A 15,153-nucleotide genomic window follows, 5' to 3' on the forward strand; every position below is an offset into this window, starting at 1 on the left:
TACAAGGACAGTGATAGCAAAAAGCCCTGGGCGCTTTTGAAATCTTATGACCATGGAGCGGCATGTGACGCAGTGGTTAACACTGGGACTTTGGCACTGAGGACCCAGGTTCGAATCCTGGCCCTGGGTCACTGTCCATGTGGAGTTTCCACATTCTCCCCATACCTGCGTTGGTTTCATCCCCACAACCAAAAGATGTGCTGGTTAAGTGGACTGGCCACGCTAAATTGCCCTTTAATTGTAAAAGAAAAATAATTGGCTACTCTAAATTTATTTTTTTTAAATCTTGTGACCATAATCTAAATTAAAACATATGAACATTTTAAGCTTGCCACATGTTAAATTATATAATAATATAGTGCAGATTTAAATAGTTTCACAGATTTAAAACAAATAACCAAACTTGTGTTCACTTATAAATAATCACCTTTAATCATAATATAATAAAGTTAAAAATTACTTTAAAAGAATTAACAACAATAGTAATGCCTGTTTAAAAGAAAGAGCAAAAAAATTGTTTAAAAACCATCTCCATACCTTTAAAACGCCTGTGCTTTCTATATCAATGTACTGTTTAAATGGCTTCCCTCAATGGGCATTCCCAATCAGGCCGCATCATAAGTGTACTCCTCCTGTGGAGCGCCCAGGCTGCAGTAGAGAAAGGAAGGTTTGTTGCATCATTGGAGCACAGGTACACGCATACATTTCTCTTTTAAAATCGGCCGCCCATGGCTTCCCACCACTAGCAGGAGGTTACGGACCCTTATTTTATTTGCCTAGCTGGGCACACACCATAATCTAAAGCAGTGTTTTTCAAACTTTTTTTCCAGGGACCCATTTTACTAACTGGCAAACCTTCGGGACCCACGCCGGCTGACCTTCGGGACATACGCCGGCTGACCTTCGTGACCCACGCTGGCCGGCCTTCGCAACCCACGCTGGCCGACCTTCGCGACCAACCATTTGTTCTTACCTTGTTTGCTGCTGACAAAATGGAGGAATTGCAATCGCCCCCAAAGCAGGCAATGGCAACGTTCGGGGCCGTGACCTGCTCTATGCCTCCCTCTGACAGGAAGGTTACATAGAATTTTTTTTTTAATCTTCTGCGTCTCCGATTGCACAAATTTACGGTCTTCAGCCGCAACAGCTGGCTTTTATATTCAATTTTTGTTTATTTTTTGTAAATTGGTACAATATTGTTGCACAGCACATTTAATCAAAGCGACCAAAGCCCATGTTATCGTCAGATTCTTCAGATTCTTCCTGTTCTTCTCTTCCTTTTTCTCTTCAGCAGCAACAAGGCCAGCAGTGGAAACAACTGCTGCAGCAGCTGGGGCACTGCTATTAGCAGCAACGTTGTAGATAAGACTATTGACGTCAATATTAGCCAATGCCTTGGCAAACACACTAGGCCAGAAAGGCTCAATGGTCACATAAGCTGTTTTAATCAGGGCATTGAGTTTGTCTTTGGTGACAGTGGCCTCATCGTGGTGCAGGATGAGCACGTTGTAGATACAGGCGAGTTCAGAGGTGGAGACCATGGTGCTGGATCTCTGCGACTGGGTCTGATGGTGCTAGTCATTGGGGGTGACGCGACCATCAATTCACGCAAAACAGAGTGTAGATGTAAACTGTGGCTTTAATCGACTAGAACAGTGCCTGCCTGCGACTGCTCTGCAATGAGAGCCACCTACAGGGCTACTGCTCTTTATACCTCCCCTCAAAGGGAGGAGCCGGGGTGGAGCCCACAAAGCCACCAACATGATACATCACAGGTAATACCTTACAATGGTCCATAGGTGGAGCCCTAATCGGCAACAGCATGGTACAGTTACATATATGGTGAATGATTACTGCAATACGTTCACCACATTCACCCCCTGTTAAAAAAAATGAAGTCCGGCAGGGGTGAAGGGTTCACAGGTTCAGCCTATCCAGCGCTCGGATCGTGCGCTATGATTGCCGAAGCTCTGGTATTGCAGCTGGCCCGGGTGTCAAACTCATCCGTGCGGGCATGGGTAGTGAAGTTGCCGTTGCGGGACTCCGGGAGCGTGTCTTCTGGAGCTTCATTCCTGTGGGTCTGTGAAGGGGGAATGGGGGGCGGGAGGGGGTGCGGGGGCTAGGTAGGGGCGGGACCGTGGTCAGCGTAGGTTGGACTGGGTAAGTTGGGGTGACGGTGGTAGAGGAACCTACGGGCGCTAGGTCCCGGAGCGAAACCGTATCCTGTCGGCCGTCGGGGTGTTCTATGTATGTGTACTGGGGGTTGGGGTGTAGGAGCTGGACTTATGGCTCCTGACGTGTTTGCAGAGTAGGACGGGCCCCCGGTGTCTTCAGCCAGGACGGAGGCGAGGCCCCGGAGGTGGATTTCCATGTCTGGATGAATAAAGCTCTCCGTGCTCCCTGAGTCGAACAGGCAAGGTGTTTTGTGTCCATTTACCTGGACGGTCATCATGGAGCTCCGGAGGTGTTTGGGTCGTGACTGGTCCAGGGTGACCGCGCTGAGTTGCAGGTAGCCGGCGTGGTCGGAGGTGCTGGGGTGGTTCCAAAATGGCTGTCCCCGGCGGTCGCACGTGTCATGGGGCGTTGCAGATGGCGGTCAAGATGGCGGCCCCCGTCGGTTGCACGTGTCGGGAGGCGAGGAAGATAGCGTCCAAGATGGCGGCCCCCACTAGTCGCACGTGGTGAGCCGCATGGGCGAGGATGGCCAAGATGGCGGCCCCGTGAGTCGCGCATGTTGTGCGGACTTGGAGATGGCTGCCCCCACGGACAAAACGAGGCCGATGGCGCGTCCAGGGGTGGAGCCGGCAGGCAAGCTGCTACATTTCGGGATCTGTGGGCCTGTGAGTCTGAGGGTCGGGCCTGCGATTTTGAGGGTTTGGACCTGGCCAGGCAAACCTTAGTAAAATGTCCTTTTTTTCCACAGTCGCTGCAGTTCGCGTTCCGGGCCAGGCCGTGCTGCCTGGGGTGCTGATGCTGGCCGCAGAAATAGCAGGGTAGCCCCCCCCCCCGAGTTGGGTGGGCAGCCGTGCAGCACAGGCCTGGGGTACTCTTTGGTCGGGGGTCCAAGAGGGGGTCGCATGATCAGACGGGAACACGTTGAGGCTTTGGAACGCTACTTCTAGGGAGGAGGCTAGCTTTACCGTCTTGTCCAGGTACAGGGCACCCTTCTCGAGTAGGCGCTGTCTCACGTAGTTGGACCTGACTCCAGCCACGTAGGCGTCCCGGACTGCGAGGTCCATATGTTGAGTGGCTGTAACAGCCTGGTCGTTGCAACTTCGCGTAAGGACTTTGAGGTCATGTAGTTACTCCTCCAGCGATTCCCCAGGGCGTTGGCGGCGAGTAGTGAGGAGATGCCGCGCGTACACCTCATTCACAGGTCTTATGTATAGGTGCTTCAGCATCGCGAGAGCGTCTGCGTAAGTCGAGGCCTCGAATTGTACAGAGATTCGATGGCTCACCCGGGCATGGAGGAGGCTCAGCTTCTGATTGTCGGAGATGGAAGGCGAGGAGGAGGCGGCGAGGTAGGCCTCGAAACAGCGGAGACAGTGCGAAAAAATTCCTTTGGCCTCCGCGGCCTGTCAGGTTTGCGGGCAGATTCCATAGTGGTGTTGTAGTCGATTAAATTGATGCGATCATCAATTCACGCAAAACAGAGTGTAGATGTAAACTGTGGCTTTAATCAACTAGAGCAGTGCCTGCCTGCGACTGCTCTGCTACTGAGAGCCGCCTACAGGGCTACTGCTCTTTATACCTCCCCTCATGGGGAGGAGCCTGAGGCGGAGCCCACAAAGGCACCAACATGATACATCACAGATAATACCTTACAATGGTCCATAGGTGGAGCCCTCATGGGCAACAGCGTGGTACAGTTACATATATGGTGAATGGTTACTGCAATACGTTCACCACAGGGGGGAAATCAGCCTTAGCTTTGTTCAGAAGCACAGAGCACTTCCGAACTAGGCAGAGTGAGCAGCAGCCGGCTTGTAACTTTTTACGGCCGCACTACGCATGCATGCCTGCTCATCAGTGCACATGTGCAAAACTCTGCACATGCGCACCGATGAGCGGGCACGCACGCGCAGTGCCGCCGCATTTTTTTATGTGGTAAAAAGGCTGCTCACAGCCGGCATAGTTAAAAGCCGGCTGTTGCGGCTCTTGCGTGCGACTTTGCGCAATCGGGAGCGGTGCAACGGATGGCTCCACGAACCCCCCGACACATGATCTGGACCAATAAAAGTTCAATAACACTGTAACTTTTATAACTATTGACGGCACTGTTCTTGTATCAAGCTCCAGGTTGTGTCAAAGAAGGTGGCACAGTTCAATGACCACCTCCTTATTAAATCTAATTCACCTCAGGCATTGCTCTTGAGCTAAGTGCATGTTAGAGGTGTACTCTTGAAGAGTTTTCTGTGCCGAGTCTCCTTCTTTACTGCTCCCTCTCCGTGCAAGCTCAGCTTCAGCTCTTGGTTATGTTGCAGATCTAGAGGCACTGTAACCCTAGTTCTCATATTTTGTGCAGATTTGGGCCACTAAATCTCTGACCTCACTGAGTGTAGCAACACCTCACCATGTAATCTCTAAAAACATACAACAACAAATGTAAATCAAAAGTCAACAGGAAGGTGAATGCTTAGACCTTTAAATAATGCTAATAGGGTGTCATAGAATTTACAGTGCAGAAGGAGGCTATTGAGTCTGCACCGGCCCTGGGAAAGAGCACTCCACCCTAGCCCACGCCTCCACCCTATCCCCGTAGCCCAGTAACCCCACCTAACCTTTTGGACACTAAGAGGCAATTTAACATGGCCAATCCACCTAACCTGCACATCTTTGGACTGTAGCAGGAAACCAAGGAAACCCACGCAGAAACTTCACATAGACAGTCAACCAAAGCCGGAATTGAACCTGGGTCCTTGGCGCTGTGAGGTAGCAGTGTTAACCACTGTGCCATCAGTGAGTAAAATAAAAGAATATTGACAAAAAACAATGCATGTTGTCTAGCTCAAGATGTTTCCTGTTGGTTTAGTTCTTTTAGGGGAAAAATATTGGAACTATTCGACAGGAGTTTTAGATTAATTAGATTCACTCCAGCATCTCCCAAGGTCAAGGTATGCTGCAACAGTGTATTGATGATAGTTCTCCCCTTAATTGGGATAGAGGTATCTTGCTATATTCAGTGGCTGGTTTAACGCAGTGGGCTAAACAGTTGGCTTGTAATGCAAAATAATGCTAGCAGTGTGGGTTCAATTCCTGTACTGGCCTCCCTGAACAGATGCCAGAATTTGGCGCCTAGAGGCTTTTCACAGTAACTTCACTGAAGCCTACTTGTGACAATAAGTTATTATTATTCTACTCGGGGATTTAATGTAAATGCTACCTTAAATATTGATGGATTTCTTCAATATCTCTCTGTAGCACTAATAGGATCTGGATTCTCTAATAAAAACAAGATTATACGCCTTTCCTATGTTGGGAATGTTGCAATTGAATTAACATCAAATGTGAATTGCATATTTGGTTCTTTAATAGATTGGATTCACACTAAGTAAGTTACTTATTGATACTGCTTCCAAACAAAGTCATTCATAATTTTGAAGTTATTGCTGCACCATGTAATTCTGCCTATGACTCATTCAACTTGCTGGTTGGCATCCAGTTTCTTTTTGGCATTTTGTAATTGACTGGATGTCGACAAAGCATTTTGATATGAAGGGATATTAGCACCAGAAACAGACTGTATATACACAATAGCAAAGCTCAATGGGATGTGCAACCAAATGATTACTGATAGTGTTTTGTACCGACTGCTAGCACAGTAATCCAGGCTCAGTATGTGGTTCCGTGTCTACATGGTCCATTGGAATTCATTATCCTTTTTTTTAGTCAGGGCTTTGCTACATTCCATTCTTTACTTTTTTTGCTTGCATAGGATTATGGATAATGAGGTTCTTCTATCAGGCAGGATTGGATTTTTGACAAAGTTATATCTGCCCATCCATCTCTGTGTTATTATTATTCATTCAACTGGCTTGTGGTTTTAATGGGAACCTTAATTATTCTAAGTGGATGGAGATTGTAATAGTGTAAAGCAGTGATCTTCAAAGCCAGGAGCGTGACCCACGGGTGGGTTGTGGGAGTGTGTCGGGAGGGTCGCGGAGCAGTCCATCACGGCGCTCCTGATTGCACAAATTCGCGCACAAGAGCTGCAGCAGCCGTCTTTTAACTATGCCGGCTGCGAGCAGTCTTTTTACCATATAAAATCAATGCGGGCACACTGCGCGTGCGTGTCCGCTCATCGGTGTGCATGCGCAGAGTTTTGCACAGGCGTACCGATGAGCGGGCAGGCATGCGCAGTGTGGCCGCATTTTTGTAAAAAGGCCGCTCGCACCCAGCAGTTCAAAGCCGGCTGCTGCTCACTCAGCCCAGTTCCGTAGTTCTCGGTTCGTCTGAATGGATCTAAGGCCGAGTTTCCCCCCAACGACTAGCACCATCGGACCCAGCCGCAGAGATCCAACGCCATAGTCTCCACCACGGAACTCGCTTGTATCTACAGCGCCTTAATACTGCACCACGACAAGGTCATTGTCACAAAGACAAACACAATGCCCTGATTAAAACAGCTTGTGTGGCTATTGAGCCTTTCTGGCCTAGTCTGTTTGCCAAGGCATTGGTTAATATTGACGTCAATAGTCTGATCTGCAACGTTGGTGCTGGTAGCAGTGCACCAGCTGCTGCAGCAGTTGTTCCCACCACTACCCCTGTTGCTGCTGAAAAGAAAAAGGAAGAGAAGAAACAGGAAGAATCTGAAGAGTCTGACGATAACATGGGCTTTGGTCTCTGATTAAATGTGTCGTGCAACAACATTGTTACAATTTACAAAAAATAAATAAAAACTGAATAATAATAATAATCACTTATTGTCACGAGTAGGCTTCAATGAAGTTACTGTGAAAAGTCCCTAGTCGTCACATTCCGGCGCCTGTTCGGGTAGGCCGGTACGGGAATTGAACCCGCGCTGCTGGCTGTGTTCTGCATTACAAGCCAGCGATTTAGCCCACTGTGCTAACCAGCCCCTATTATAAATATAAAAGCTGCCTGCTGCGGCTGAAGACCATGAATTTGCGCAATCAGAGACACAGAAGATTTTTTAAAAAATTCTATGTAATATTCCTGCCTGAGGGAGGCAGAGAGCAGGTCACATCTCCAAACGTTGCCATCACGTGCTTTGGGCACGATTGCGATTCCTCTATTTTGTCAGCAGCAAACAAGGTAAGAGAAAATGGTGGGTCGCAAAGGTTGGCCGGCGTGGGTCGCAAAGGTCGGCCGGCGTGGGTCTCGAAGGTCGGCTGGCATGGGTCCCGAAAGTTGGCCAGTTGGTAAAAATGGGTCCCCGAAAAAAAGTTTGAAAAACACTGGTGTAAAGGGCAAGAATTTCAAGAGTATGTTCACTATGTTTCTAGTCCACTGAGGAAGACCACACTGCTGAATCTGGTTCTAGGGAATGGGGTTGGTCAACTGTCAGTCGGGGAACATTTAGTGGACATTTAATGAGCATAGTATCTTTTGTGAGGGCACGAAGAATCCAGCACGAGTTTGTAGAATAGAAAGAAATAGCATTTATTTACAATTACATATAAGAGATCAGGTCGAGGCAAATTGGAGTAAAGATTAGCAAGCAAAATAGAACAATGGGCAGCACAGTGGTTAGCACTCCTGCCGATGTCGAGGTCCCAGGTCGATCCCGGCTCTGGGTCACTGTCCGTGTGGAGTTTGCACATTCTCCCCGTTTTGGTTGGGTTTCGTCCCCACAGGGTAGGTGGATTGGCCATGCTAAATTGTCCCTTAATTAGAAAAATAAATTGGGTACTCTAAATTTAAAAAACAGGGAAATGACCTGCCTTTAAAGAGGAGATAGTTGGGTGCAGGCAAGGTACATTCCGATAAGGAGGAAAATACTTTTCACTGTACCTTGGTACAAGTGACAATAAACAAATCCATCCAATTTAAGTCAGACAAATCCAGCCTTCTGCATGATGGGAGAAATCAAGAGTAAGATGCTGGTAGAGTGAAGGTGCATATGCCAGATTTTTAGGTGAATAATACAATTGAGAACCAGATGAAACATTGAAGGTTCAGACGGGAAATAAAAAAACAAATAGAGAGTATGGGAAGATACTGGTATCTAACATAAAATAAATTCTAAACGTCTTCTTGGAGCATATAAATAGGAAAAAGCTGGTGAAAGAAACAGTGGAGCCAATTAAGGACTCAAAAGAAGATGTATGCATGGAGGCAGTGGCAAAGTAGAGGTACTAAAGGAGTATTTTCACCTGCCTCGACCAAAGAAGAAGATGCTGCCCCAGTCATAGTGAAAGAGGAGGTAGTTCAGACACTGGATGGGCTAAAAGTTGATAAATAGGAGGTAAGAGAAAGGCTAACTGTACTAAAAGTTGATAAGTCACGAGGACTGGATGAGTTGCTTTGGAGAATGCTGATCTAATGGTTTTCATTATATGCACGTTGCCCAAATCTGTGTGGTTTGGTAACAGAGGTCATGAGCCATGTAGTCAGCTGATAGGCCTTGTCACTGTGGTGGTATGGCTAGCAGACCTTGCAGCACCTTAAGAGGTGTGCTACTATTGGGGCAGAGGACTCGCTGCCCATTGGCTCTGGCTGGTCATGTGCCTCTCTGCCAATTGGCTGGCGAGAGGCTGGTGGCTCCTCCCACGGGGAGGGGTATAAGTACCATCGCACCTGACAGTTGGCCATTCTGTGTAAGTCGACTGCAGGGTTAACATCTAGCTCATTAAAGCCAAAGTTTTGGACTCACTCTACAGCTCGTGCCTGAATTGATGGTATATCAGTCACCCAGTAGCCATCCTCTAGTTTATTTAGAAGGCATCATGACCACTGTCAGGGTATTGGGCAGTGATTTGCATAAATAGTCAATGGCGCCATGGGGAAGCCTACAATCCTCACAAAGCTGCATGGTCACCACATCTCTCTGGCAAGAGAAAATAAATTTTCTCTCAAAATACAGAGCACCAGTGGCCTCCCTTGTGCAACAGTAGCTGGCAAACTGAGAGGTGTGGCAATTATCGCCTACTCCAACCTGGCAGGATATGTAGCCACTCCCTGTAAATCTCAGCAACATTTTAAACTCTGGAACAACCAAACATTTCTACAAACATCGCAAAAGCCAGCAGAAAACAACCAGCAACTAACCTAGAAGTAGTTGATGATCCCTTGAAAGAGCAGAGTGGGGTCCCTTGTTGCTGCTAAATGCATATTAATCTGTGTTAGTCAAGAAAGGACAATATTTTGAGCATTGAGCCCCAAACTGTCAGTTTTGGCATTCATGGTTACACTCTCCCTGCATGCATGTTAACATCCTTACCAAGATGATGTCTGTTGCAGCCAGCATCAGAGATGCGCACAAGTGCCTCAGACCATATTGAAGGCTAAGTGGAAGTCATTAGTGCCTAAAAAAACAGGATCTGTGCACCAGAATTTTGCAGCATTTATGTTTATTTATGTTTCCTGCACTAAAATGGCATTTTCATTACCCCTAGGCCTTTAAGGCCCACAAACACCTAAACATTCTCCTTTCCTTGTGGGTTAAGACAATAGTGTGCTTCTAAGTGTTCCCATGTGCAGCAAATGTGAAGCTTCTTCATGTTATTTATGCCTCACAGAAACTAGACTACAGGTCTTGGTTAAGCTTATTTCTCATGTTCTCTGCAGCACTCCCTCTGGACTGTTCTTGGAGAAGACTATCGGTCTTTGTTTTTCTGTCCAAAACATCCTGCAGGCTTAACAAGCCTGCAACAACCTCAGTGTAAAACAACATAAGCTGCCAGGCTTTGACTGAAGCTGAAGCTGCTGTCACCTGCTCCTTACTGGCAGATGAGTTTTGTCAGTCAGATGTTCTGTGTAGATTAAATTACAGTTTTAAAACAGCACAGCACAAACTGTGCTTCATTAAAGCATTTCACTTTCCCAACCGCTTAAAACTTCTCAGAAAGGAAGAGTTGTCATCGGCTCATGTTACTTACCATGAATCACTTGGGCAGCAATAGAATGACGGAAGCTGCTCATCCCCTGAGCAAACCCGAGAACTCAGAATAAGCAATAAAATGACCTTCGATATACAGAGCTTCCCAGTGGAGCAGGCCTCCACATTGCTGGAGGAGGTGCTGACGACAGGGGGACTGGAGAAGGGGGCAGTGTCGGCGGTTTACGGAGCTATTTTGGAAGAGGAGAAGGCACCACTGGAAGGGATCAAAGCAAAGTGGGAGGAAGAGATGGGAGAAGATATGGAGGAGGGGTTCTGGTGTGAGGTACTTCGGAGAGTGAACACCTCCACCTTGTGTGCGAGGTTGGGGCGAGGATGAGCCGATTCTTTGAAGGAGTAGAAGATGTGTGTGAACGTTGCAGGGGGCGGGGGTGGGGGAGGGGGGGGGGGGGTGGGGGGGGGGGGGGGGGATGCCGCTAATCACGTTCATATGTTTTGATCCTGTCCAAAGCTAGAGGATTACTGGAGGGGAGGGAGGTCTTTAAGGTAATTTCTAAAGTGGTGCACGTGAAACTGGATCCGGGCCCTCGGGTGGCCATATTCGGGGTGTCGGACCAACCAGGGTTGAAAACGGGTGCGGAGGCAGATGTTGTAGCCTTCGCCTCGTTGATCGCCCGAAGGTGGATCCTGATAGGTTGGAGAGCAGCCTCTCCACCCTGTGCCCTGGCGTGGGGGGGGGGGGGGGGGGGGGGGAACCTGTTGGAATTCTTGAATCTTAGGTTAAGTTTGAACTGAGGGGAAGGGTGGGGGGGGGGTTCTACAATTCATGGGCATTATTCATTATGCACTTTCAAGAACTGGATAACATCGAACATTAGTTGGGGTGGGTGGGTAGGAGGGTTGGGGGGAGGGGGGCTGCGTGTGTTAATGGTGACTATGGCCTACATCACGCTGCGACCCCCGCGCCGACGGAAGCTCAGAAGATCCAAGTTCTATACTCCAGGTTGAGCTCCACCGTGTTCCCGCTGATCCAGGACACCCCGGATTATGCAGACGCTATGGCACTCCTTAAAGAGAACTACGTTCAGAAGACAAACACACTCTTCGCAAGTCAGGTACTCGCCACTCGAGTACAACTACCTGGTGAGTCGATCGAAGACTTCTGGTGGGCTCTTATCCCACTCGTACGGGACTGTGACTGTCAGGCCGTCACGGCCACGGAACATTCCAATCTCCTCATGCGTGACGCATTCGTGATGGGGATTGCGTCGGACCCCATCCGACAATGACTGCTGGAAGGGTCCACGCCCGACCTAGCGGGGTCGAAATCTTTAGCGCTCTCCATGACGGTCGCATCTCGCAACGTCCAAGCCTACCCCGCTCGCTGCGCGGCCCACCCCTCCTACCCCACATGGACCCCGCAAACGACCCCCCTGACTGGGACCACTCCTGCTCAATATGCCTGCGCCTCCCGCCACACCACGCACTCTGAGGGTCCCCGCTGCTACTTCTGCGGCCAGCAGAAGCACCCCCACCAGCGCTGTCCAGCCCGCACCGCCACCTGCAAATCCTGCGGTAAGAAGGGCCACTTTGGGCGGTGTGCCAGGCCCGCGCAGTCGCCGCTATCGCACCCGAAATCGCTCCGTTCCCCCAGCCGATCGCACAATGGGTGCCGCCATCTTCTGCTCCCAGGGCCATGTGCGACCCGTGGGTGCCGCCATCTTGCCCCGCCCCCACAACATGCGCACCATGGGCGCCGCCATCTTGCCCCACCCCTACAACGTGCGCTGCATGGGCGCCGCCATCTTCTCCTCAACAGGTCATCCGGACGCCACCATCGCCACCATTTTGTCTCCCCCACGGGACTGGAACGCTGGATCCGGGTCGCCATCGCTCCCCATCTGAATCCTTGGATGACCACCCGCAGCTTGCCTCTATGACGCTGGACCAGTCCCGTCCTCACAACCTGGCCACCGCTTCGACGACAGTGCTAATCAACGGCCACGTGACCTCTTGCCTACTGGACTCCGAGAGCATCGAAAGTTTCATCCACCCGGACACGGTAAGGCGCTGCTCCCTCGCGGTAAACCCTGCCAACCAACGGATCTCCCTGGCCTCTGGATCCCACTCTGTCCCAATCCGAGGTTTCTGTGTGGTCAAACTCACTGTCCAAGGTGTAGAATTCAGCGGTTTCTGCCTCTACGTTCTCCCCAACCTCTGTGCTGCACTATTGCTGGGTCTGGACTTTCAGTGTAACCTCCAGAGTCTCACCCCCAAATTCGGCGGGCCCCTACCCCCACTCACTGTTTGCGGCCTCACGACCCTCAAGGTTGACCCCCCTTCCCTCTTTGCCAATCTAACTGCGCATTGCAAGCCCGTCGCCATCAGGAGTAGACGGTACAGCGCCCAGGACAAGGCCTTCATCTGGTCCGAAGTCCAGCGGCTGCTTCGGGAGGGTATCATCGAGACCAGCAATAGCCCCTGCAGAGCCCAAGTGGTAGTGGTTAAAACTGGGGAGAAACACAGGATGTGTTGCTAATTGTGTCTGAACTTAATTTGCTCTGTTTAATCACCTTGCTCTAGAGTCGCCAGGTATCATTATGATACCACCACGAGGTTCAAGTTCAAGTGCTGATCAATAACTCAATACACCAGTTAGTAAGTTTCAAATCAAAACACATTTATTATACACAGTCAATCGCTACTCATGCATAAAACACTACTTACTAGACTATCTCTAACACTAAAAGGCCTATACTTAGCTTTAGAAAGGGCCCACCAGGTCAGGGGAACAATGGCCTTTCGTTCGATTCTGAGTCTGCAGGCTCCAAGCTTGTATGGACTAGTAGCTAGGAGCGCCTATCTCGTAGCGTGTGTTGACTGGAGACTTACTTGGTTGGTGCAGCTGCTAGGCAGGTCTCTCCTTGTTGAGAGTCACGGTCAAGAGTTCTTTGAGAGTTGCCAAGAAGGACAAACTGAACTTGGGGGCTCTATTTTATAGCCCCCAGGGGTTTCGCGCCCTTTTGGGTGGACCCCGGACTTGGTTCTAATTGATTGGACTAAGTTCCAATCAATTGAATCGATTTGTCCAATACTGGAGCTGTTCCCTGATCGCGGGGCGGTTTCTAGGAGTCTGGTTTGGTCTCGATTAATCTTAATGTTTCCAATTGTTCCCGGGGATCGCTGATTAATATGCAGATAGTTGCTGGTTTCAGTTCTGTCTGGGTTTCTGCAAGTCCTAATACACAGGAAACCTTGTACCTGCTTGTTTCCCTGTATCTGGCTGAATTTCCCTGCATTCTTAGCGGACCTCCATTTTGGAATCGGGAAGTGGCCAACCCAGGTGGCTACAGATGGTCATGACTACAGCCAGACCATCGATCGGTACATGCAGCTCGACACGGTCCCCCTCCCTCGCATATCTGATATGGTCAATCAGATTGCACAGTACTGGGTCTTCTCAACGATCGACCTTAAATCCGCCTACCACCAGCTCCCCATCCGTAAATCGGACCGTCCATACACTGCCTTCGAGGCAGACGGCCGCCTCTATCAATTTCTTAGGGTTCCCTTCGGCGTCACTAACGGGGTCTCGGTATTCCAAAGAGAAATGGACCGAATGGTTGATTGGTACGGACTGTGGGCCACGTTTCCGTACCTGGACAACATCACCATCTGCGGCCATGACCAGTAGGACCACGACGCCAACCTTGCCAAATTTCTCCACACCGCCTCTCTCCTCAACCTCACCTACAACAAGGAGAAGTGCATGTTCAGCACCGACCGCCTAGCCATCCTCGGCTACGTAGTCCAAAACGGACTCCTGGGGCCCGACCCCGACCTCATGCGCCCCCTCATGGAGCTCCCCCTTCCCCACTGCCCCAAGGCCCTCAACGCTGCCTTGGGTTCTTCTCCTACTTACGGCCAGTGGGTCCCCAACTACGCCCACTTATACAGTCCACTCAATTTCCCCTCACGGCCGAGGCACAACATGCTTTCGCCCGTATTAGAGCAGACATAGCCAAGGCCGGGATGCATGCAGTAGGTAAGACACTGCCCTTTCAAGTAGGGAGCGACGCTTCAGATGTCGCTCTGGCCGCCACTCTAAACCAGGCAGGCAGACCCGTGGCATTCTTTTCCGGCACCCTTCATGTCTCTGAAATTCGGCATTCCTCTGTTGAAAAGGAGGCCCAGGCTATTGTTGAAGCTGTGCGGCATTGGAGGCATTATCTGGCCGACAGGAGATTCACTCTCCTCACTGACCAACGGTCGGTAGCTTTCATGTTCAACAACACGCAGCGGGGCAAGATCAAGAATGATAAAATCTTGCGGTGGAGAATCGAGCTCTCCACCTACAATTACGAGATTTTGTATCGCCCCGGCAAACTCAACGAGCCCCCAAACGCCCTCTCTCGAGGTACATGTGCCAGCGCACAAGTAGACCAACTCCGTGCCCTGCACGACAGCCTTTGTCACCCGGGGGTCACTCGATTGTACCACCTCATCAAAGCCCGCAATCTGCCCTACTCCGTTGAGGAAGTACGGACAGTCACCAGGGACTGCCAGGTCTGTGCAGAGTGCAAGCCGCACTTCTACTGGCCGGACCGTGTGCGCCTGGTGAAAGCGTCCCGCCCCTTTGAACGCCTCAGTGTGGATTTCAAAGGGCCCCTCCCCTCCACCGACCGCAACACATATATCCTCAGTGTGGTCGATGAATTCTCCAGGCTCCCCTTCGCCATCCCATGCCCAGATATGACGTCTGCCACCGTCATCAAGGCCCTCAACTCCATCTTCGCTCTGTTCGGTTTCCCCGATTACATCCGCAGCGACAGGGGATCCTCATTCATGAGTGATGAGCTGCGTCAGTTCCTGCTCAGCAGGGGTATCGCCTCCAGCAGGACGACCAGCTATAATCCCCGGGGAAACGGGCAGGTAGAGAGGGAGAACGGAACGGGATGGGAGGGCCGTCCAGCTGACCCTACGGTCCAGAAACCTCCCAGCCGCTCGCTGGCAGCAGGTCCTCCCGGATGCACTGCACTCCATCCGGTCTCTACTGTGCACCGCCACAAATAACACACCCCATGAATGTGTTTTTACCTTCCCTAGGAAGTTCACATCCAGGGTGTCGCTCC

At 50.2% G+C, this 15,153-nt stretch overlaps 1 protein-coding gene and 1 pseudogene across 1 annotated transcript; one reads left to right on the top strand and one right to left on the bottom strand.

The window, feature by feature from the left end:
• Window positions 1–1,212: 1,212 nt before the first annotated feature.
• On the bottom strand, window positions 1,213–1,541 carry LOC119962430 (annotated as a pseudogene).
• A 1,923-nt stretch (window positions 1,542–3,464) lies between these two features.
• On the top strand, window positions 3,465–6,847 carry LOC119962295 (60S acidic ribosomal protein P1-like). Its single transcript, XM_038790284.1, has 3 exons — window positions 3,465–3,521; window positions 6,492–6,595; window positions 6,670–6,847. Exons 1-3 carry the CDS (start codon window positions 3,465–3,467, stop codon window positions 6,845–6,847), a joined length of 339 nt encoding a protein of 112 aa, XP_038646212.1.
• The last annotated feature ends 8,306 nt before the right edge of the window (window positions 6,848–15,153 follow it).

Source organism: Scyliorhinus canicula, chromosome 2, assembly GCF_902713615.1.
Source record: "Scyliorhinus canicula chromosome 2, sScyCan1.1, whole genome shotgun sequence".
Classification (NCBI taxonomy): Eukaryota; Metazoa; Chordata; class Chondrichthyes; order Carcharhiniformes; family Scyliorhinidae; genus Scyliorhinus; species Scyliorhinus canicula.

What these genes read in the sequence shown, in the direction of transcription:
- LOC119962295 (XM_038790284.1), top strand. Translation starts at nt 3,465, where the DNA reads ATGGAGGAGGCTCAGCTTCTGATTGTCGGAGATGGAAGGCGAGGAGGA. An exon ending in GGCGAGGAGGAGGCGGCGAG is followed by an intron (nt 3,522 to 6,491) that starts GTAGGCCTCGAA and finishes CCCAACGACTAG; the next exon opens with CACCATCGGACCCAGCCGCA. An exon ending in CACGACAAGGTCATTGTCAC is followed by an intron (nt 6,596 to 6,669) that starts AAAGACAAACAC and finishes TCTGTTTGCCAA; the next exon opens with GGCATTGGTTAATATTGACG.